At 49.2% G+C, this 21,785-nt stretch overlaps 1 protein-coding gene across 3 annotated transcripts in view; it reads left to right on the top strand.

The window, feature by feature from the left end:
- Lnx2 (ligand of numb-protein X 2) overlaps nt 1-21,785 on the top strand; it is a 63,748-nt gene that overhangs the window by 33,019 nt on the left and 8,944 nt on the right. For 2 of the 3 annotated variants that reach the window (XM_028878034.2, XM_028878036.2), the window contains exons 2-7: nt 216-681; nt 10,207-10,448; nt 11,316-11,515; nt 15,522-15,890; nt 17,370-17,516; nt 18,197-18,374. In XM_028878034.2, coding sequence (XP_028733867.1) covers nt 272-681; nt 10,207-10,448; nt 11,316-11,515; nt 15,522-15,890; nt 17,370-17,516; nt 18,197-18,374 — 1,546 coding nt within the window. In that variant the 5' untranslated portion in view covers nt 216-271. Of the gene's footprint in view, nt 1-215; nt 682-6,542; nt 6,691-10,206; nt 10,449-11,315; nt 11,516-15,521; nt 15,891-17,369; nt 17,517-18,196; nt 18,375-21,785 lie in introns of those variants that run through there. The other variant, XM_028878037.2, reaches the window with a different exon arrangement.

Raw genomic sequence — 21,785 nt, 5'->3', positions numbered from 1 at the left:
CATGGTGCCTTTGCTTTGGCTCACCAGGTCTCTCCTTGTTCACACCTCGGCAGAGTGAATCATGGTCACTCAGCTGTCAAATTAATTTCCTTTATTATTTATTACTATTTTGTTTCCAGTAAACTTGTTTTTTACGGAAAACTCGTCTGATATTTTACCGGTCCTTTCCTCTGTCCTGATCAGCACTGTTTCTGTTTGTCTGTGCTTGGCTTTAGTCACACACGCGATCCCGACGTTGGACCCATGAGCCTGCAAGCACCGCCGACTCACAATGGGAACAGCCAGTGATGAGATGGCGCCCGTGGAGCAGGCCTCCGCGGCCTCCTCCCTGGACCCCCTGTGTTTTGAGTGTGGCCAGCAGCACTGGGCAAGAGAAAACCACCTGTACAACTACCAGGGCGAAGTGGACGACGACCTCGTCTGCCACATCTGCCTTCAGCCCCTGCTGCAGCCGCTCGACACGCCTTGCGGACACACGTTCTGCCACAAGTGCCTCAGAAACTTCCTGCAAGACAAAGATTTCTGTCCCCTGGACCGCAAGAGACTTCATTTCAAGCTGTGTAAGAAATCCAGCATCCTGGTCCATAAACTCCTAGACAAATTACTGGTTCTGTGTCCGTTTTCTTCCGTGTGCCAAGATGTGATGCAGCGCTGTGACCTAGAGGCACACCTTAAAAACAGGTAAGCACAGAGGAGACACGGGAACTGAGGAAATGTTGGAAAGGGTGACTCCAACAGACAGTCAAACGTTTGGGTCAGGAGGGTGCCTCGTGCCTATAATCCCAACATGAGATGCTGAGGCAGGGGGATTGAGAGTTTGAGTTCTCCCTGGGCTACATGGTGAGACTTTGTCTCCAAAAATTAAAAACAGTAAAAAATAAAGCATCAGTAAATGCATGAACCAATCAAGTAAAAGATTCAATAAATAAGTCGCATTGGTCTGTATTTAATAATACATCTCAAGCATGAGTGTGAAAGCCACAGTGTACAAGTACCATTTAGTAATATTTTCTTCTTCATACCATGCAATTTAAACTCAAATGGGTGACAGGTAATAATATGAGATTCCTTTTACAAGGGAGTTTGGCATTAAAAAAAGAAACTAAATGCAAACATTCTTTTGTCTAGTTTATTTTCCTAAGGAAAAAAAATCAATACCAGGAAAAATGGTACATGAAGGTTCGTACTAGAACCTTATGCATGGCTGGTCCATTGGAGTCAGTCTAACTAACTAAGAGTGCTGAAGGTGTTTGAGGTTGCACACGATTTCGGTGGGCAGATCTCTGTGAGCTCTGGTCCAGACAGTGAGCACCTGTTTGGAACAAAACAGACAGACAGAGTGGTGAAGGCCTACTACACCACAGAACAGCAGCTCACAGACAGTGAACGCCGTCATTCTGTTGGGGAAGGTGTGGAAACAAGCTGGCTGTTTCAATGTCTGTGTTGAGAAGCTTGGCTGAATAAGAAGTATGAATTAGAAAAATAAATAGTTTGGGGTGATCTTTGTTCTAATAAACATTTGTTTAAAATGTTAGGTAATTTATTTGTACGACTAGTTGGTGAGTTTTACAATTTGATTTTAGTAAGACTTGACCTCTGAAATAAAATATATAGACCTGAGCTGGTGCCATGCTCATTGATTAGAGGCACTTACCATTCAGCCTGATGACCTGAGTCTGATCCCTGGAACCCACAGGGTGGAAGGAGAGAACTGACCCCTGCAGGTTGTCCTCTGACCTCCTCATGGGCCCCCACACATAATACACGCACTCACACACATGATAAGTAAATAACTCATGTCTGCAGACTCACAGAAGGCAGCAGAAATACACGTGTTTGTTTCCAACACCAGTTGAAACAACTTGTGGTCATGTTGACTCTGGCCAGCATTGGTCACGTGCATTGCACACCATGCGGGTTCAGGTGCATCACAGGTCTCCTGTAGAGTGACACATAAAATCACGGAGCTAAAGGAGATTGACGTGGTCCTTCCACAGTGCATGAAGATTAGAGCTAGTTAGTAATGCGTGGTTAGGCTTCAACTTTGCTGCCTTGTGTGTGCCACATACTCTACGGTGGAGTCTGGTCACTGCTCTGCTGTAGGGAGCAGTCAGCATTTCATAGGCACGTGACTGGACGTGTGGATTCTGTTCCAAGAGAACAGCATTCTAAAGGCATCCGATTTATTCGTTAGAAATAATTGGAAAAGTGAGAAACTGAGGTCTGGGGATTGAGAAGGTCACGTTTTTGTTGACCCAGAGCTGAGGGTGAGGCCCAGCAGAGTCGCAGGCTGGCTCAGCATATGCAAGGTTGCGGGGTGAATTTCCCCCCTGAAGGGGAAAGGAAGTTTCTAAACCTTGAGAAATGTGGAGAGATGCTGAGAAGCTGCCTGAACCCAAGCTAATGTCGTCTAACACAGGGGCCAAGGAAGTGGGCCAGCTAGAGCCTGGAAAAGCATGTGACACGGCTGTCCACCCCGTGTCTCCGTCACCGCAGGCGTCCGTTAGCATACAAAGTACTGTAATGGGCACCTTCATAGTAGGCTTCTTATTGGTCTCAGAACTAATGTTGGATTCCTTTGTGTTGTACTAAATATGTATGATCCAGCAGTCATATTGTGAGGTGTTGCCAAGCAACACCATCTGCAGAGCACATCTCCTTTCTAGTCTCTCCTACCACCTCCCACACCTCACATCCAAACGAAGGGTCATGCAGATGCTTATTTGGGGGCAAATAAGTTGTGTGCTTGAGTGCTGGTTTATGGCCAGATTCAGAACCAGTTTTCATTGCTTCAGTCTCTTAGGAAGAAATGATCATCTCAAGCAGCCTGCCTGTCTCTGGAGTGTGCCGACCGCTGTCTGTGCTCTGCTGTCGAGATCACTGAGTTTTCCGTTTCATTCACCGTGCTCCTCAGCTCGGGGGTTTCTCTGTAGGCTCTGTGTTTCTTCGTCAGTGGTTGCTAGCGAGATGTAGTCTCTGTTTGCCTTCAGTTGCTCAGACATGGTCTCCTTTAGTCCTTGGAATTTCAGTCATTGCCTTTTTGTCCGGTGCTGAGGCCTCCTTCAGTCAGTTTCCCTGGAGTGTGTCTTTTCCTGTGCGGGGCCTCACTTGTTTCTCTGACTCCTCATTGTGTTCCGAGCACTGGACGGTTTATGTATTGTCATGTGTCAACTCACTGAGCTTCGGGTGTTTTGAAGCAGGTTCCTACTGTGTACCCCAGGCAATAAGAGCCCATACTGGCTTTGAATTTACTCTGTTGCCCTGACCAGCCTTGAACTTGTGATCTCAGCCTCCTAAGCATTACAGGTCTATGTTACCAAGCTCTCCCCCACCCCCTGCAATCCAGACAGAAGTTTTGGGGGTTAGGGAGGTTGTTGTTTTGTTTTTCAAGACAGGGTTTCTCTGTGTAGCCCTGGCTGTCCTGGAACTCATTCTGTGGGCCAGGCTGGCCTCAAACTCAGATTTGCTGCCTCTGCCTTCTAGTGCTGAGATTAAAGGCATGCATCACCACCAGCAGCTCAACTTTTAACAAAAGCTGCTGTGGTGGCTGGGCTGTTTTTACTGGGCCAGTGCTGAGCTGATCTGCTGGGCAGCCGTACAAGTGGAGTCTTCTAGAAAACCATAGACAGGTCCATGAATGACACTTCTGAGCATGGGGCTGTTGAAGGTGCTGTGACCTGCTGGTCATCTCTCTCGTTGCTACTAAAGGCCTACAGCTTTCCAGTCTGGCATGCAGCTGAGGAGCTCAGGCTAGTAACGAGGCCCAGCAAGTGTCCAGACGTGCTACAGTACACGTGTGGAGCCAGAGGACAGCCTCAGGTGTTGGGCCTCACCTCTGACCTTGATTCAGACAGGGTCTGTCTCTTCGTCCTCTACAGTGACCGGGCTAGCTGGCCTTGCTCATTTCTGGTGACACACACCCCCTTCCTGTGCCAGGCTTTTACGTAGGTTCTGGGGATCCGAACTCAGATCTTTAGGTTTGCACGGCTCAAGCCATCTCACCAGCTCCCCAACCACCCATCTTAAATAAATGCTTTTGAGACCACTACAACCTTTCGCCTGGTTTCCGGAATTCAGAAGCGGTTGGTTCTGACGATTTCTCCAGTCTTCCCGTTGCTTTTATGGAGGGGAGGCTTCAGATACCCTTGATGTGCATTCTTGCTGTCTGTCACACTGATTTTGTTTGTGTTGTCTATCTTTATTATTTCCTTGATTCTAAGCCGCTCACACTGTTTCAGACTCATGAAGGGCCTGGCAGCATGGGCCTTAGCAAGCATCCCTTGCCGCCTGGCCGCCACCACTAACACTGCTGATAATTGATGGTGTCTCCTAACGCGCCTGTGCACGTAGTAGCAGGGAATGATGTCCCTGTAGCAGGGAATGATGTCCCTGTAGCAGGGAATGATGTCCCTGTAGCGGAGAACCAGTCACTTTACGTGTGATTTCTTCAGAGGGCCAGGATAATGGAGCAGATGGATAGCCGGTAGGGAAGGAAAGCCCCTCTGGTTGGGCTCGTTGCTGCTACCTGAGCCCTTTAGTTTCATTTTAATCAGGGCTTGGGGAGGACCTGCACCTAGAGATGCCCAAGGGGGTTCACCCTGCAGCCAGGGGCTGACTGACTGCCTACCACCTACTGGCTCAGAGCTCCGATTGGAAAAGTGTGTCTCAGCCTGTAGTCCAAAGTTTTCCTGTGTCCCGCCCATCCCGCAGCTGCTCGGACAAGCAAACACACAGAGGCCTATATTATTTACAAACTGTATGGTCTATGGCTCAGGCTTCTTGCTAACTAGCTCTTATAACTTAACCCATTTCTATTAATCTAATTGCCACATGGCCATGGCTTACCAGTATTTTCACATCTTCTCCTGGCGGAGGCTGGTGTCTCCTTCCTCCCCTTTCTCCTCTCACTATCAGAATTTTCCCCCTGGCTCCATCTTGCCCTGCCATAGGCCAATGCAGCTTTATTTATCAATCAGTCACAGCAACACATATCCCCAGCACACAGACCATGCATCTCCTGATCTAATTCAATACCACATGCATTTCTAGCCGATTGGTTTTACTTACTGCCTTATACTAGTTTCCTGCGTGCACTAGGTTGCCCCTTCCAATGCCAGTGGGAGTCTGCATTATTGTTGAGTGCTCCATCTCCAACAATACAAAGAGGGTTTGTTGTTTGTTTTCCCAAGATTACCAGCTTCAGACTCCTGGACTCAAGTGATGCTCTTGCCTCGACTTCTGAATACCTGGGGTGACCCTCTCCCACACCTGACTGCTGGGGTGACCCTCTCCCACACCTGACTGCTGGGGTGACCCTCTCCAACCCCTGACTCTGCTGGGGTGACCCTGTCCCACCCCTGACTCCACTGGGGTGACCTTCTCCCATACCTGACTGCTGGGGTGACCCTCTCCCACACCTGACTCCACTGGGGTGACCCCCTCTCACACCTGACTGCTGGGGTGACCTCCCACACCTGACTCTGCTGGGGTGACCCTCTCCCACACCTGACTCCACTGGGGTGACCCTCTCCCACACCTGACTGCTGGGGTGACCCTGTCCCACACCTGACTGCTGGGATGACCTCTCCCACACCTGACTGCTGGGGTGACCCTCTCCCACACCTGACTCTGCTGGGGTGACCCTCTCCCATACCTGACTGCTGGGGTGACCTTCTCCCACACCTGACTCTGCTGGGGTGACCCTGTCCCACACCTGACTGCTGGGGTGACCCTCTCCCACACCTAGCTCCTGGAGGTTCGGGGTCCCTTTGTTTAGGTGTGTGGCTGTGCATACGTTCATGTAGAGCTAGAGGACAGCCTAACGTGGTAATCTTAGGCACTGTCCTTCAGATTTTTGTTTTATTTTGTTGGCTCGTTTTTTTTTTTGAGGCAGGGTCTCTCACTCCCCAGCGCGCTCCAGGTAGCTGCCTGGCTGCCTGTTTTGGTAATCCCAGCACTGGGATTATGAACATGCGCTACCACACCCACTTTGATTTACTATGGGTTCTGGGATCTAGCGCAGATCTGCTTTTAGGGCAAACACGTCACTGAAGCTGCCGTTATCCCAGCACTGCTTGGTTTGTTTCTTTGGAGGGAGGCTCTGGTCTTGAACTCAGATCTGCCTGCCTCTTCCTCGATGCTGAGATCAAAGGCATCGTCATACCTGCTTCCTTTTTGTTTTTGTTGTTGTATGATTTAGGGTGTGTGTGTGTGTGTGTGTGTGTGTGTGTGTGTGTGTGTGTGTGTGTAGAGAAGGTCTTGGACTCCGGATCCCCCTGCCTGCACCTCTCGCATGCTGGGATTACAAGCACATGCCACCACACCCATCTTGGTTTCTTTGTTTTTTAATGATCCCGTAGGTCTGTTTAGCCCTACTGTTCCATAATGGTGTTTTGAAGTACTTGTTGATAGAACAAATTCAATTTGTTTTTATAGGACTTAAAAAGAATTCCACACAAATAAACTTAGTATTGCTGTTGAGGAAAAAGCTGAAAGCCTTTGAAATCTGATCTGAGTGTGTTTGGACTCTGTCTCTGCAATTCAATTGCCTTGTGATGTTGGCTTAGCTGAGTTTCAAGTGTCCCGTGTATTAATAGAAGAGTTGTAAGGATACAGGAGTCGTGTGTACGTCGCGGTTGTTACCCAGGACTAGCAGAGTACGGCCTCCTTGTGTTCAGTGCTGTGAAGCATGTGAGTCTTTCTCTGTCTGAGCCTGCTCTGAGCTGCTCGCTCCGCTCCCTGGGCCTCTAACAGCTTTGCTGTGCTTTTCACGTGTGGAATTCACCTCTTGAAAGTGTGTGCTTCAGTGCCTGTCCTTTGTGTGTTCCCAGTACTGTGTGCCATCTAGATTCTAGAACATTCCCACACCTGGAAAGGGGCCTAAAACCCACTAGCAGCCTCCCCTCTTTCTCACACACCCAGGTTTTGATCACGCTGCCCTAAATTTGTTTTTCACTTACATCTGTAATCTCTAGTGTTTCTTTTTCGTAGGATGTGTTTGTTACGCTGGTTAGTGTTTTACCAGCCTCATACAAGCTGAGCTTGGGTGGGAAGAGGGAGCATCCATCACAGTAGGCAAGTCTGTGTGGCATTTTCTCGATTAAGGGTTGATGTGGGCAGCGCCACCCCGGGGCAGGTTCTGCTTCCGTTGCTGCCTTCCCTCGGCGATGGACTGTAGACTAAGATGAAATAAACCCTCTTCTCCCAGCAGTAGAGAACCAGCTAGGACAGAAAGAAAGGCTGGTGTCAGCAAAGCGCTTCGGAGCCGCTGCCCCCCCTTCTGTGGACTCCCCGCCTTGCCAGTCTTCAGACTGATGCTCTTTGGTCCTTATGTCTTGCAAGATTGTGTCCCTGGGATTGGAACTAGGACCTCAGCCATGCCAGACAAAAGCTCTGCTCTGGGCCGCACCCAGGCCGTGCGGGGTCTTATCGTGTGTCCTGTCGTAGCACTTGGCTCTGGCCAACTACTTTGTGGGCCCTCTGTTCTGCCTTGATGACTTGGCTGTCTTCCACTCTGCCTCCTGCATGGTGGCTCTGTCGTGGTCTCCTGAGCTGTGGCCCATCCTGTTTAAGTATGGGTGTTCCCAAAGGTTCTATCTATAGACTTCCTCCCCGATGCTGGCGGAACGAAGTCCTTTTCCCGTTTTTACGTGATGATACGTTTTAGGCTTTTCCTGTTCTGTGGGTGGCTTCCTGTTGTTAAGGGTTTGCTGTCCCATCGGGAATGTGAGCATGCTTACTTCTTCCCTCTAGCAAGCTTAGCTTTTCCATTTTACAATTCATTTCTACTGTATTTAATAGCTGTAAGATAGGTGTTGTGTACCCACCCTCTAGGGCTCTTAGGTCAGCTAACTCTGTTCATGCAGACCAATGACCTCTTGAGTACTGGGATTAAAGGCATGCACTGCCATTGAATGCTGGCTGTTAACCATGTGGATGCTTGTGTGTGACATATATTTTGAAAATTAAATCTGGCCTTGAATTCAGAGATCTTCCTGCCTCTGTCTCCTATGTACGGGGATTAAAGGCGTGTACCATCATAATACCTGGCTTTAAAAAAATGTTTTAAGTGATCATACAGAGTAATGGTTTTCTCGTGGCATTTTCATACATGTGTAGACACAATAGGACAAAATACAATGGTCTGTTATGTTTTGTTCCTGTTCCTGTTCCTCCAGGACTGTCCTACCTGGCTCCCTACCTGGCTCTTGTTGTACCCCTCCTGCCAAATACTTGTGCTGTCATGCCTGGTGGATTGGATTACATGCCCTCCCCCCTGTCCCCTAAGATCTCTGGCCTCCCTCTCGTGACCTGTATATACACAGGATTCTACATGGGAGAGAAAATGTCTTTCTGCATCTGGCTTATTTCGCATTATCATCTTAGTTCCATCTATGCGGATGTCATGATCTCAATTTTTTATGGCTGAGTAAGGTTTCATTATGTGTACATCCCACTTCCTTGATTCATTGTTGATGGATGTCTAGGCTGGTTCTATTTCATAGCTACTGTGACCACTGCAGCAATAATCATGGATGTGCAGGCGCCCCGCACTGTGCTGATGTCAGGTGTTTGGGTGTGTATGAGGAGTGCTGTACCTGGGTTTGGTTTTTCACTTGTTCCTTTGGTTGGTTTGGGGTCTTCGTTTGTTTGACCCCCACTGTGGCTGCACAAATCAAACGCGCCTGTCTCTCCACACCCCTCACTTGTTTTTGGAGGAAGCCATTCTTAGTCGGGTGAGAAGCAATCTGAGCCATTTCTATCCATGGCTGTGAGGATGCTCAACACTTTTTCTGGGTAATAACGGCCATTTGTGTTGGTTTTGTGGGAACCACCTCTTCTTTTCATCGGCCCATTTATTCATCGATGATTTAAGAGTTTGGTGTTTAATTTCTGCAGTTACTCTTGTATTCTAAATATGAAACACCTAGCTGATGTGTTCTTGATAAAGATGTTCCCCCCGTTTGTAGGCTCCTCCGCACACTGTCTCCGCTCCAGGGCGAAGCTCTTTAATCCAGTGCGATCCTACTCACTAGTTCTTGGGTTTAGGGAGCTCGAATTTGAACCCATCTTTCCAGTCACACTTTATTGCTACCACGTCAAGGTAGCTTTCAAATGTGTCTCTAATTAGTCGACATCTTTGACAAAGGCCTTGTGTTCCCTGATCTCGTTTTCACAAATATTTGCGGGGTGTTTTCGATGACAGTCCCTGGAGTCCTGCACAGCAGCGCAGAGTGGAGGCTCGGCTGTGCCCTCCATCACAGGGACACGGCCTGAAAGCTAAAAGACGTCATTTCAGGGGCAAATGTGCTGCTTTATGGCTTGGGACAGCTTTTAGTTTAACTGCACCTGCCCTGTTCTTTGTGACGGTGCAAATTTTGGAATTTTTCAATGTTGTCATTGGATGAAAGCCTGAGCCCTCAGCCTGTGGTCTGGGTGGCTTGGCTCCTCACTGTCTTCCGCCCTTCACACTGCATGCCACCTGTCACTTTGTCCAGCCAGAGCCTCAGGTGAGAGAGTGTGCTTGTGCTCTGGCCCCTTCCCAGAAGGCCAGCGAGAGAAGCTTTGTCTAAGAGTTCATTGGTTTTGAGTTTAAATGAGCCTCTACCCGCAGTTTGCTTCAGTAAAGCATGGTAGTGGTTCTTACTCGGCTCACATAACATGTCTTGAGGGTCTAATCTTACAGACTAGGGAAATACATTTTGTCTCCTGTGTTGAACAAAAGGCACATTGGCTGGGCCTTAGTTGGGCCTTGCTGCACGTTGTAAAGCTTCCTGTGTCTGCTTGCCCGCCGTGTGTGGAGAGGCACCGTGGCGCACCTGCATGAAGAAGCCTGCAGATTGCTACCCCTGGCTAAGACATCTGGCCTGTAAAAAGTGCCGTTGGATGCAGATTTCACACTCATTCTCCGTCCAGACAGCGGTGACTCTGGGGATGTTTCCAGGTGACTGATGTCTACCTGGGCATTAGGTTTTGGCTGAAGTTGTCTTCATGTCTTTCCTGAATTGGCCTGTCAGATGGAGTGCTCAGACCTTAGTGTAGACAAAGGTTAGGAGCTGAGTTGTGGGTTCTTTGGGCTCTTTTGGTGCGTCAACAGTTGCCATGTGTTTGTTAAGGTGTGCACTGTTAATTAAACCCACCCACACCCTCGACCCCCCCAACTTTTCCTTTCCAAACCACCTGAAAACCACTTGCTGCTATTTCTAGGTGTCCTGGAGCCTCTTACCGGAGAGTTGATCTAGAGAGAAGGAAAACTAGTCAGACTCAAACACAGATTGAAGGTGAAACCGGATCCACTGGACTGGATCCTCCTGGCACCTCCCCCCCTGAAACGGACTGCTTGGGCACCGTGCCTGCCGAGCGGAACCTGACACCTGCGCCTCTCCCTGTGTGGCTGGAGGAGCCCGGCCTGGACAACCCTGCCTTCGAGGAGAGCGCTGCGGCCGACCGTATGTGCAGCCCCCCCCCCTTCCTGTGCTCGCCGCTCTCCCTCCCTTCCCTCCACTGCCCGTCTGACGCCCCGGTTAGACGGCTGCACTGGAGTAGGCTGTGCGGCCACACTGTCCTCTCTGCCCCCAGCAGCCCGAGCTGGCTGCAGTCTAGAAACACAAGAGAGTCTTCACCTGGAGGAAGACGTCCTCCCATCCTTCCCCACTGGGGTCTGCTAGTCTCGTGTGTGATGAGAAGCGTGCTTGCATCAACAGCATCCACAGCCGCCAAACCACAAAAGCAGCTCAGATAGTCCCTGTTCCTAAACACTGTGTTAATTTAGGAAATGTTTGTAACATGAGGACATTTAAAAACAAACAAACAAACAAAAAAAAACCAGGTTAAGAAGCTGAGCCTTGAGAGATGGCAGCTCAGAGAGCCCCGCTGAGACAGCGGGATGCGTCCTCTGAGTCCGCTCCTCCACAGCCCTGCTCTCGGCACAGAGCCCGGGGCGGTGGGCCCTTTACTCCTAGACGCCATTTCTCTTAGACACCGGGAGTCGCCCTCCCTGTTCATACAGTTCTTGACACGGCTGTGATGCTTCTCGCCCCTCAGGGCTCGAGGCAGCGGTGGCCTTCCTCAGCTCCTTCTGTGAATGTGTGCTCCCTGGCGACCTCGAGCATAGTCATTATTTATCGATGGTTACCGAGCGTGGGCGGAAGGAGAGAGTTGGGCTAGTTTTAACCGTGTTCTATTGGCTGGTCATTGCTCACCTACAAGACCCCAGGTTGCGCCGGAGAGAGTTTGAGCATGCGCTGTTGTTGTCTACTTGGCAGCTGTACAGCGCCGGAGAGTCTGAGCATGCGCTGTTGTTGTTTACTTGGCAGCTGTACAGCAGCCGCTCAGTTTACCAGAAGGGGAGATCACCACCATCGAGATCCTCCGCTCTAACCCATACATCCAGTTAGGGATCAGCATCGTGGGCGGCAACGAGACGCCACTGATCAACATCGTCATCCAGGAAGTCTACCGGGATGGCGTCATCGCCAGAGATGGAAGGCTCCTTGCCGGAGACCAGATTCTTCAGGTAACAGCAGCTCTGCCGCTCTGTCAGCTTGTGCCGTTTGGTTTTACAGCTTAGACAATTGTGATGTTATAGAACCCGGGTTATACCAAAGCTGGTTTTGCTGGGGGGTTTTATTGATTTTATTTTATTTTTTGGAGACTATGTAGCTCTGACTGGCCTAGAACCTGATAAGTAGATCAGGCTGGCCTCAAACTCATAAGAGATTTACCTGTCTCTGCCTCCTGAGTGCTGAGGTTAAAGGTGTGCGCCACCGTACCCAGCTATCTTTATTTGAATTTTGTTATGCTTTGTTTTTTGAGTCAGGCTGTTTTATGTAGCCCAGGCTAGCCTCAAACTCTCTGTTACCCAGGCTGGCCTCAGCCTCTCAAGTGCTGAGATTGCAGCTTTGCTCTTTGTGTGTACCGAACAGGTCGGGGATTGTGTGTTATTTGAATTTTAGCCCGTGTGTGGCTGGACACTTGGGGCAGGGCTCTCTGGGTTTGTTTGACACTGACACTCCTGTCCTGCACTCTTGATGGCCGTTCCCGCGACACCATTGACCAGGCTAGGTGTCTCTTTCCCGTTGGTTTTATTTCATACCGTTCCCCTCCATCCCCTCCCTGCATGTCTGACTGATCTTGCGTTTATTGATGGCCGGAATGGGAAGACAGACCCGCACAGCACTACTGCTGATGACACTTTTTTCTCATCATCCTGAGGATTCCGTGTGATGCTAGGCAAGCACTCGGCCACTGAGCTCACCTCAGCCCGAGGTGAACAAGTTTGTAGCACAGAATGTTAGGTACAACTCCTATCTCTTAGTCCACGATGCCCTGCCAGCGTCCAGCTCCGGGTTGTCGGTCACTCCCCTGTGGTGTCCTCCCCGAGTGCTGCCTCCAGGAAGAAACGGTCCGGAAGCAGCAGCACAGGACCAGATACTCTCTTTATTAGAGAGCGTCACTGCAAGGGTGGGGACAGCCGGTGTCCTGTCTCACAGAACCGGGGTCGGTGGGAAAACTGCCCTGGGCCTTTGAGTCACTGTGAATTGAAAAGAAAAGAAAAGAAAAGAAAAGAAAAGAAAAAGAAAAGAAAAAAGGATAGTTTCTAGGAGAAAAACACAAACAAGGGGGAAACGCCTTCCCAGAGCCCAAGCACAAGGGCCTTTCTTGACCTTCTTCGCTCCTCCGCTGGGATCTGCGGACTCCTCCCTCCTCCCTCCTCCCTGTGCCCTGCTACCTCTCTAGTTAGGCCTGCACCACTTCATTCCCAGCTTGGTGCCACGCTCTCCACCCAGCAGCAGCCTGTCTCCCGCGCTCCCCCCCCCCCCCGGGAGTCCAGCTTGGTCACTTGAGGGGAATGCCGCTGTAACCCGCACTTGCCTCGGACGCTCACCGTCCAGGCCCAGGTGCTTCATCGGCCTCGCCTCTAACGTTTCGTCCCTTTCCTGCGGCGGGCGTTCCAGGTCAGCTGCTGGGGACACCTTTAAAAGTAAAAGTCTGTCCTGCCCTCAGAGAGCGTCCTTCGGTCCCGGGGACGCCAGCCCTCCTCAGCCCGCCTCACCTGTGAACTGTTCAGCCATTCTCCCCACCCCGCTCCCTTCTTTGCCATCACACTTGCCGCACAGCATCCACCACAAATAGTGAGGTGCTGATGAAGTTCAACCCTAGTGGACGGCAGAGGAGTGAACTTGGCTGTGACGTCCTGTTGAGACTAGCCGTCTCCTGGATCAGAACAAAGCAGGTAGGGCCAGGCTGCAGGGCAGCAGGGTTGGTGTGTCCAGCCGCTTGACCACGTGTGGCTTTCTTTTCAAGCCTGCGCCCCAAACCCTCCCAGGGCCACTGGATAGCTGAGACAGACTGAGCTTTCAAATTGTTTTGGAAGTCAGTTTCTGACCTGTCGTTCTGTGCGCTGGACCTCGGGCGCCGGTGTGTTGCTGCGCTGGCTGCTCAAGGCTGGCCCCACTGTGAGGACACGCTGCTGCACGCACGCACGCACGCACGCACACACGCCTTCGTTCCTAGCTCGTGCCCTGTATTTAGAGGGACTCACAGCTCTTTCCCCAGGTCCACCCTCCCGGGCATCTGACTCCTTGTCTCTACGGCCGCCCTCATACTGTTCCCTCTCCCCATCTGGCCTTCCCAGTGGTGATTTAACTATATACTTTTGTCTTTTTTCTTTCTTTTTTTTTCTTTTTAACATGGTGTGCCGTGTTTGAAAATCCCCAAGCAGTAAGGTGGTTCATTTGCAGACTAGTGAACCACACTGTGCTTTTTTTCTCTTAGTAAACACGCAGTCCACAGGAAGAGCTAGATTTTCCCACTTTAAACAAAGTCCATATAGGAAGACACACACACACACACACAGCACACATTCACTGAAGTCATCTTGACAGAGGGAGCCTGGGCTCTCACGGCTTGGTGCCCCTCTTCAGAGAGTCACATGCAGCCTTTTGAGCAGTTTTAAAGAAAAAATGCCACTCTTTATAAATTATGTCCATAGTATTAAAAGTGATACCGCTTTTTAGAACATTAAAAATAAAATATTTTCAGTTTGATCAGAAACATCAGTGATTTACGTCGTGTTGGTGAACAACAAAAACCATAGTCAAAATGCATGATAGTTTACTGTCTGTGCTCCTTTACAAAACCAAGAAATCTTTTCTCTGACTTTGGCTGGTGACCATGTGTTCATGGAGAATGCGGCTTTTCATAGTTGAGTCTTCCCCATCCTGCTTTACAGAGAAAGTGGGCTGCGTGCTTGCATACTGCTGAAATGCAGAGCTGTGCTTCGGCCGGGCATTGTGTCCTCTGTGACTGTCTGAAGATGGAAATGTGAACGTGGCGATAATCCACGCTCAGCAGGACAACTGAAATGATGATGGACCCATGAGTCCTGTCAGCCCGTTTTTCTAGAAGATTCCTTGGCGTTCCGGTCTCGGGCCAATGTTAGTTATCTGTCAAAGCCCGCATAAATGTTAAAAACATGAGAGAATATAAACTCGTATGTATGCCTGCAAGTTTGATGACTGAATTTTAAAAGGTATCCATAGACCCAAACAAAAAAATTCAAGGTAGTATTGTTCAAAACTATCAAACCCGGAAAGTAAGCAAAAGAAAGAAAGCAGCCCAAATTCAAAAAGATAGAACTGTTGATAGACTGCTGATCTCAGTCAGGTATGTAAGAAGGGGAAGGCCTTGTTTAATGTTTGGGAGCCTTGAGGATTCCAGGTGATCATACATTCCTAACCCAGAGCTGTCTCATTAGTGATGCTGGGCGAACATTGTTTTATCTCGGATGATTCAAAGAGCTGTAATTGTGATAAGTAGGAAAATTATGCTCACCTCCTAGGTGGATAATTGAAGCTGGACTATTTTCCTAAGTGATGTTACGTATTCAAAGATCAGTCACTGTAATTGTATCAAGGCTGTACATTGTAATGAGTACATGAATGTTGAATTACACTCAGCATATTAAATATGTATTATATGTGTATGCTGATAATTAGGATGGAATTGTAATTACATACTTGAAAAGTCACTCAGAATATGCAACTTTTTAAGAAATAAAACGATTTATTTTGTCTCTCATAAATGTGTTTCATTAGGGAACACAACTTTGAAATCCAGCAGAGCTGAGCCCGCGAGCCTCGAGAGCTGTGCTAGGTTCAGGCTTGCCCTGGCGGGACGTGGCCTGCTCCCTCCCACCCTGGTCCTGTGAAGTAGACGCAGAGCCAGAGGAGCAGGCGCTAGAGGAGTTCCCTGTTCCCCTGAGGTTGTCAGTAACTAGAACCAAAGTTCTAATGTCAGCTGGTGTTTCTAACCACGCCTCAACTCGGTGCTGTTTGTCATTTTTAAATTCTATGCTGTGAGTCTATAGGGTGGTTTTCTTTGTAGGAAAGGGATCCTCTGGCATTTTCTCCATATTGGTTTCCTTTGGAGATGTCATCTAGACATTTCTGCAAGTTAGGAAAATAAAACGCTGCCGTGCGTTGGTCCTAGGGGTTTTGTGTGTTCATCTGCTGTTTCAGGTCAACAACTACGACATCAGCAATGTGTCCCATAACTACGCCCGGGCCGTGCTCTCCCAGCCCTGCAGCACACTGCAGCTCACCGTGCTGCGGGAGAGGCGCTTCGGCAGCCGAGCAAACAGCCATGCGGACGGCAGCGCCCCTCGGGACGAGGTCTTCCAGGTGATGCTTCACAAACGCGCCTCGGCGGAGCAGCTGGGCATTAAATTAGTCCGCAGGACCGATGAGCCGGGCGTCTTCATTCTTGACCTTCTGGAAGGGGGGCTGGCAGCGCAGGATGGCAGGCTCAACAGCAATGACCGGGTCCTGGCCATCAACGGACACGACCTGAAGCACGGGACCCCAGAGCTCGCTGCCCAGATCATTCAGGTAAACGCCTGACCCCGAGTCTGTACGTCAGTCACAGGGCTGCCTGTTGCACTGGCACACAGGAGTCCAGGGCCGTCCATGTTTCTATGAAGTCTGCAGACTCCACGCTCCTGCCTAGAACGCCCCCAGATGGAGCTGGGTTAGTTTGGGGGTGTTGCTGTTGTTGTTGTTGACTGTTTTCCTGAAACCTGTGTCCCCGTGTGCTTTGGGACTTGTGTTGGTACAGTGTAGGCTCCGCAGCTTTGCAACTTTCCAGAGAGCAAGAGTTTACTTCAGCCAGTAAGCTTGTCGAAGTCCTTTTCGAGGGCAGTTGCGATTCTGATGTGGGGCTCTCAGGTGTTACAGCAGGGCCGTGGGTGTGTATTGTAGGAAAACCCCAGGTAGCCATTGACACTCCCCACGGTATGGTGTGGTCCTCAGAGCCATCGGGTCAGGCTATAAATGTCAGGACTCTGATTCAGGTCACCTCAGCATTACCTGTTGGACCCTGGAGATGCTGCTGAAGTGGTGAATGATTAATGCATAGAGCTGTCTCCCACTTACTCTCCAATCGGAGAACCAGAAGTGAAGCCATCTTTATATTTTACTAAGTGGCGTGTGTGTGTGTGTGTGTGTGTGTGTGTGTGTGTGTGTGTGTCTGTGTGTGTGTGTGTCTGTGTCTGTGTCTGTGTCTGTGTATCTGTGTGTGTGTGTCTGTCTGTCTGTCTGTCTGTCTGTCTGTCTGTGTCTGGGTGTGCCGCCATGGTGTGTGGAGATGAGAGGACAGTTTGCCAGCTCTCTTCTTCCACTACGGAGACCTCGGGGATTGAGCGTAGATCATCGGGTGGGGCAATGAATGCCTTTACCCTCTGAGCCACCTTTCCAGCCCATAAAGGGATTTCTTACCATCCGTCATTTTAATCACACTGAAGTTTCTACTTCCCATCACAGTTCCTTAAAGCAGGCTGTGAGTTTCTGTAGGAGAAACAGTAAAGTTGGAGGTTTGTGGTGGTGACTGAGAAGAACCATCGGGTAAGTCCGATGTGCTTTAAAGAGCGAGGACAGCATGACCTCAAGTGTGATAATGCGTGAACCTCGATGTTTGAAACACAGACAGCGGTCTACAGCCTCCAAATAATTTAACTCTTAAAGGGGTGTGTGTGTGTGTGTGTGTGTGTGTGTGTGTGTTTCAGTGTCAGAGTTTGGAAATTATTAGCCTTCTTCTGCCACCGGGTGGTGACTGCCCAGATGAGGCTTTGGTGCCGTGACTAAGAAGTTCATAGGGAGTTGCAGTGTCCCCAGGCATTGTATCCTGAAGTGTCCATGGGGCTGAGGCAGGAGCCTCTAGCCTGTGTTCCTTAATGAGAACCTACCTCAGTGAGGAGGAGAGAGGAGAGAGGGGAGGGCAGGGGAAGGGGAGGGTAGAGGAGAAGGCGTTCCACTCAGATCTCTAAGGCACAAACATCATGTATGATGGACAGTGATGAATGTCTTCTCCAGGCCAGTGGAGAGAGAGTGAATTTGACAATTGCCAGACCGGGGAAGTCCCAGCCTAGCAATGGCACCCGTGAAGCAGGAGCAGGAGCACACAGCGTCAGCCAGCAGCATGCACAGCCACCCTCTCACAGCCGGCCAAGCTCACACAAGGTGAGGACGCTCCGCTCCTTCAGTTTACATCACCCTCTGAGGATCGTTGTTACAGCCTGAGAAGATGGAAGGCTTTTCCTATGCCGGTCGGAACGCAGTATAAAGTTTGGTTCGTTTTTCAAGCCTGAAATGCAGGCTGTCATTCTGTTGGAAACGCCCAGGTGTCTGGGGTCTGAAGCCTGAGAGTGGCCTCCCCAGTCAGCCTCTGTAGTTTCTTGTCAGGGAGGCTGCCTCTGTCAGGTGATTAACAAGAAGGGCTACTCCATGGCTCAGTGCTGTGCCTAAGTCGGTCTCCTCGGCTTGCTTGTGTAAATGTGATCACTGGTCTACAGCTAAAAAGGCACCATGAAAACATGCTGGTGTTTCCATGGTGAGCAGGTAGGCATGTTGCCTACGGTGACGGGATTAGCTGTGTGAACACTGACAGACTCTGAGCTTTGACAGGCACATGGATAGCATCTGTGGTTATGGTATTAATATCCCCCAGGTGTGGTGGTGCACGCTTTTAATCCCAGCACTCAGGAGGCAGAAGCAGCCAGATCTCTGTGAGTTCCAGGACAGTCAGGACAGCTATCTCAAAAACAGCTTTTCAGTCCTCATAGGAGTCAAGTACACAGTCCATTATAACCACCACTTTTTCTTTTTTACTTGCATGTCACTAATTTCTTCTTTACTTGTAGGACCTCACTCAGTGTGTCACATGCCAGGAGAAGCATATCACTGTAAAGAAGGAGCCACATGAGTCCCTTGGGATGACGGTTGCTGGTGGCAGAGGGAGTAAGAGCGGTGAGCTGCCCATCTTCGTGACCAGCGTGCCACCCCACGGCTGCCTCGCCCGAGACGGCAGAATCAAGAGAGGTAAGGCAGGGTCTTGGAAGACGTGCCGTGTTCATCTCAGAACTAAGGTCACACTTTAAAGAGTAATTACTGTGTTTCAGATTAAACGTGACTTTTAAAAACCTTTTAATGTGTCCTTGTATAGAAAACAAAATATTTTTCTATAAGGTTAGGAAAATTACCCCTGATGATGGTTAGAGACCCTGCAGTTTCTCAGACTGTGGCTTATTTTTATTCTGGAAAAGATCCAGCTTATAGCAGATGATGCTGAAGGGTCTTCTCGCTGAAATACAACACTGATCATGATAGTGTGTCCGGGGCCCGTGTGATGCTGAGCGGCAGGAGCGCCCGATGCCCAAGCCTGAGGCCCCAGCTCTGTCCCTGGGCCTTGAGGTAGAAGGAGACAAGGCTTCAGGAAGTCATCTTCTCACCTCACGCAGATGCCATGTGAGTGGGCAGAAGACGGGAGGAGCGGCGGAGGACAAACTTGATTTTAGAGGTTAACTCCTGTCCCCTCACAACTCTGTCAGTGTGCAGAGACGGGAACATGTGCCTGGACACTGTTGCCATGGTAGACTAACAGTCACTGCTGATGTATTTCATGTGGGGAGAAAATTGAAGCTGAAAGGTTATTTTTCCAGGAACAAAGCCCACCTTCTCCCTTCACAAAAGCTAGCACTTGGGAAAGCCCCCATGTAAAAACAGCCCTGTGACCTGTAACTAGGCAGCAGTTTCTTAGGTAACCCTCAGAGTGTGAGAAAACGTTTGCAAGTCTCACATTTATGTATGGGTACGTGGCTTGTCAAGAAATTGTAAAGAACTTTTCCAACTCAGTAAAAACCGAAAGTTACCTAATTTAAAGACAAAAATAGACATTTCTCCCAAGAAAACAGTCACATGCAAAAGTACTCAACATAACCGGTCATCAGAGAGACAGCCCTCAACCTGTCCTAAAATGTCCTAGAATCACAGTGGTGGTGTTCTTTTGTCCACATATAAGACCACAGAGCTGCGTGGGATGTTTTTTCTTTGTTTGTTTGTTTGGTTTGGTTTTTGGTTTTTTTGAGACAGGGTTTTTCAGTGTAACAGCCCTGGCTGTCCTGGAACTCCCTTTGTAGACCAGGCTGGCCTCAAACTCACAGAGATTCACCTGCCTCTGCCTCCCGAGTGCTGGGACTAGAGGCATCCACCATCACTGCCCTGCTAGCTGGGTGTTTTAAAAAGAGGGTTCAAGCCGGGCAGTGGTGGCGCACGCCTTTAATCCCAGCACTCGGGAGGCAGAGCCAGGCGGATCTCTGTGAGTTCGAGGCCAGCCTGGGCTATCAAGTGAGTCCCAGGAAAGGCGCAAAACTACATTTAAAAGTTACTTGTCCAATTGTAGAATTTGGTGACATTTCAGTTCCTTCTTGGTTTTGTTTTATATTTTTGTTTTGTGTGTGTGCGTGCACTTCTGAGTTTTCCTTTTTATTTATTTTTTTTAGTCCATAGCCATCTGTTTATTTTTGTAATGCTCTCAAAAATTGAATTACACAAAATAACAATCTAAACCCCACCTTTCCTCAAGGATTATACGGAAGGATTGTTTATGACAACCACACCCTTCACAAACAGTGGCCCCAGAGTCACTAATGTGACTGATACGTTCTCACTGTGTGCTCTGCACGCAGATCTGTGCTTTGCCTCCCCACAAGCCCTTCCTGGTCCGAGGCATCTGCCACTACCCAGCAATGTAGCAGACACGGAAGCGTACAGGGATGTCAGCACCCTAGCCTGCGCTGGTTCTGAGCAAAACGGTCCAGGGTACAGTGAAAATGAGCACACATTACATAGTACAGCGTTCATATAGGAAGTGCAACAGAGAGGAAGAACAGAGCTTGTGTTCCTTCTACTCGTGAAGGTAAAACCAACAACTCCAACTCTGCGAGCATCGTCAAAAACATAAAGCAGTTCATCTCAGGGCTTTTTGCTGAGCCTGTGAGAAAAGACTTAATAATAACTACTTTCCTTTGGCTGTGTGTAACTTACAGTGCTGTGTGAGGTCTGTCTTTTTTATTTTTATTTATTTATTCTTCTCTCGTGTAATACCCCGGGCCGCAGTTCCCTTCCCTCCACCCCTCCTAGTTGACGCCCCACCCCCACCTCCTTTCTTGTGTCCTGCTGGGACCTTGGCTGAACACGGTTAACAAGGTACGATAAGACTAGGTACAGACCCGTGTGTCAAGGCCGGGTAAAGCAACCCGGTAGGAGGGGGAAAGTCCCAAGAACAGGCAAAAGAGTTAGAAACAACCCTGCTCCCACTGTTAAAGAGACCCACAAAGCCACGAAGCTAACAACCATAACATGTATGCTGCATGATAGCCCAGTCAGTCTCTGTGAGCCCCGCTTGGCTGAATCTGTGTGCCGTGTTCTCATGGTGTCCTCAACCCTCTGACTCCTTCAGTCCTTCTCCCCGTCTTCCATGGGGTTCCCCAAGCTCCGAGGAAGGGACCTAATGATCTCCAATTTGGGGTCTCTCCACCTACTGTCTGGCTGTGGGTCCCTGCATCTGCTCCCATCAGCTGCTGGAAGAAGCCTCTCTGGAGATGATTGGGCTAGGCACCAATCTGGAGTTCTGGTGGCCAGAGTGGCCTCTCCTAAGTTTTCAGTAATGAGAATACTTTGCTTTAATAATCTGAAAGATAGATGATAAATAAGGGGAGATTTTCTGAAGCCATTGCAGCACAAATGTCTATTTTCAGAATTTTTCTAACCTTTTCTAACCCCTTTTATTTTTTAATAATCTCTGTAGCTCTTTTTCATTCCAAACATGTTGTTGTTGCCCCTCAAGCAAGGGGCTGTTTCTGTGTATAAAACTGTATAATATTAAATAGAATCTGTTAAAGTTGTTTCTAAGAGCAAAGGATCAAACCGTTTGGGCATCGGAAAGCACTGCAGAGCTCTCTGAAGCTTGTGGAGAGCAGCAGTGCTCACCCTGGTGCACAGCGATGAGGGATAGTGACTCAGACACAGACCTTACACGGTGCTTCAGTTTTCCCTCTGTAGTCTGGCATTAGTTTGAGTTTTGAACTGTTGTGGAATGTTCTCTGTGAACTGGAAAAATTGCCCTTGGTGGTGCAGAAAATCACAAATAATTAAAAACCCATCTTCATCTGTAGGCAGAGTTTTCCCATTCCAAGAGCTGCTTCCAAATTACCACACAGAGGCTTATATTATTTATAAATGCTCAGCCAATAGCTCAGATTTATTATTAACTAGCTCTTAACATCTTAAGTTAACCCACATTTCTTATTTGCCCTCTGCCACATGGCGGTACCTTTATTGGCATTGAACATTCATATCCTCCCTCTGTGTCTGCTGGCGACTCCTCAGACTCCGCCCTTCTCTTTCCCAGCGTTCTCAATTTGGCTTTCAAAACAACAAACCTTATTCTGT

This window comes from Peromyscus leucopus, chromosome 23, assembly GCF_004664715.2.
Source record: "Peromyscus leucopus breed LL Stock chromosome 23, UCI_PerLeu_2.1, whole genome shotgun sequence".
NCBI lineage: Eukaryota > Metazoa > Chordata > Mammalia > Rodentia > Cricetidae > Peromyscus > Peromyscus leucopus.
The sequence above is the reverse complement of the archived record's forward strand: the minus strand, read 5'-3'. Positions and strand labels throughout refer to the sequence as shown.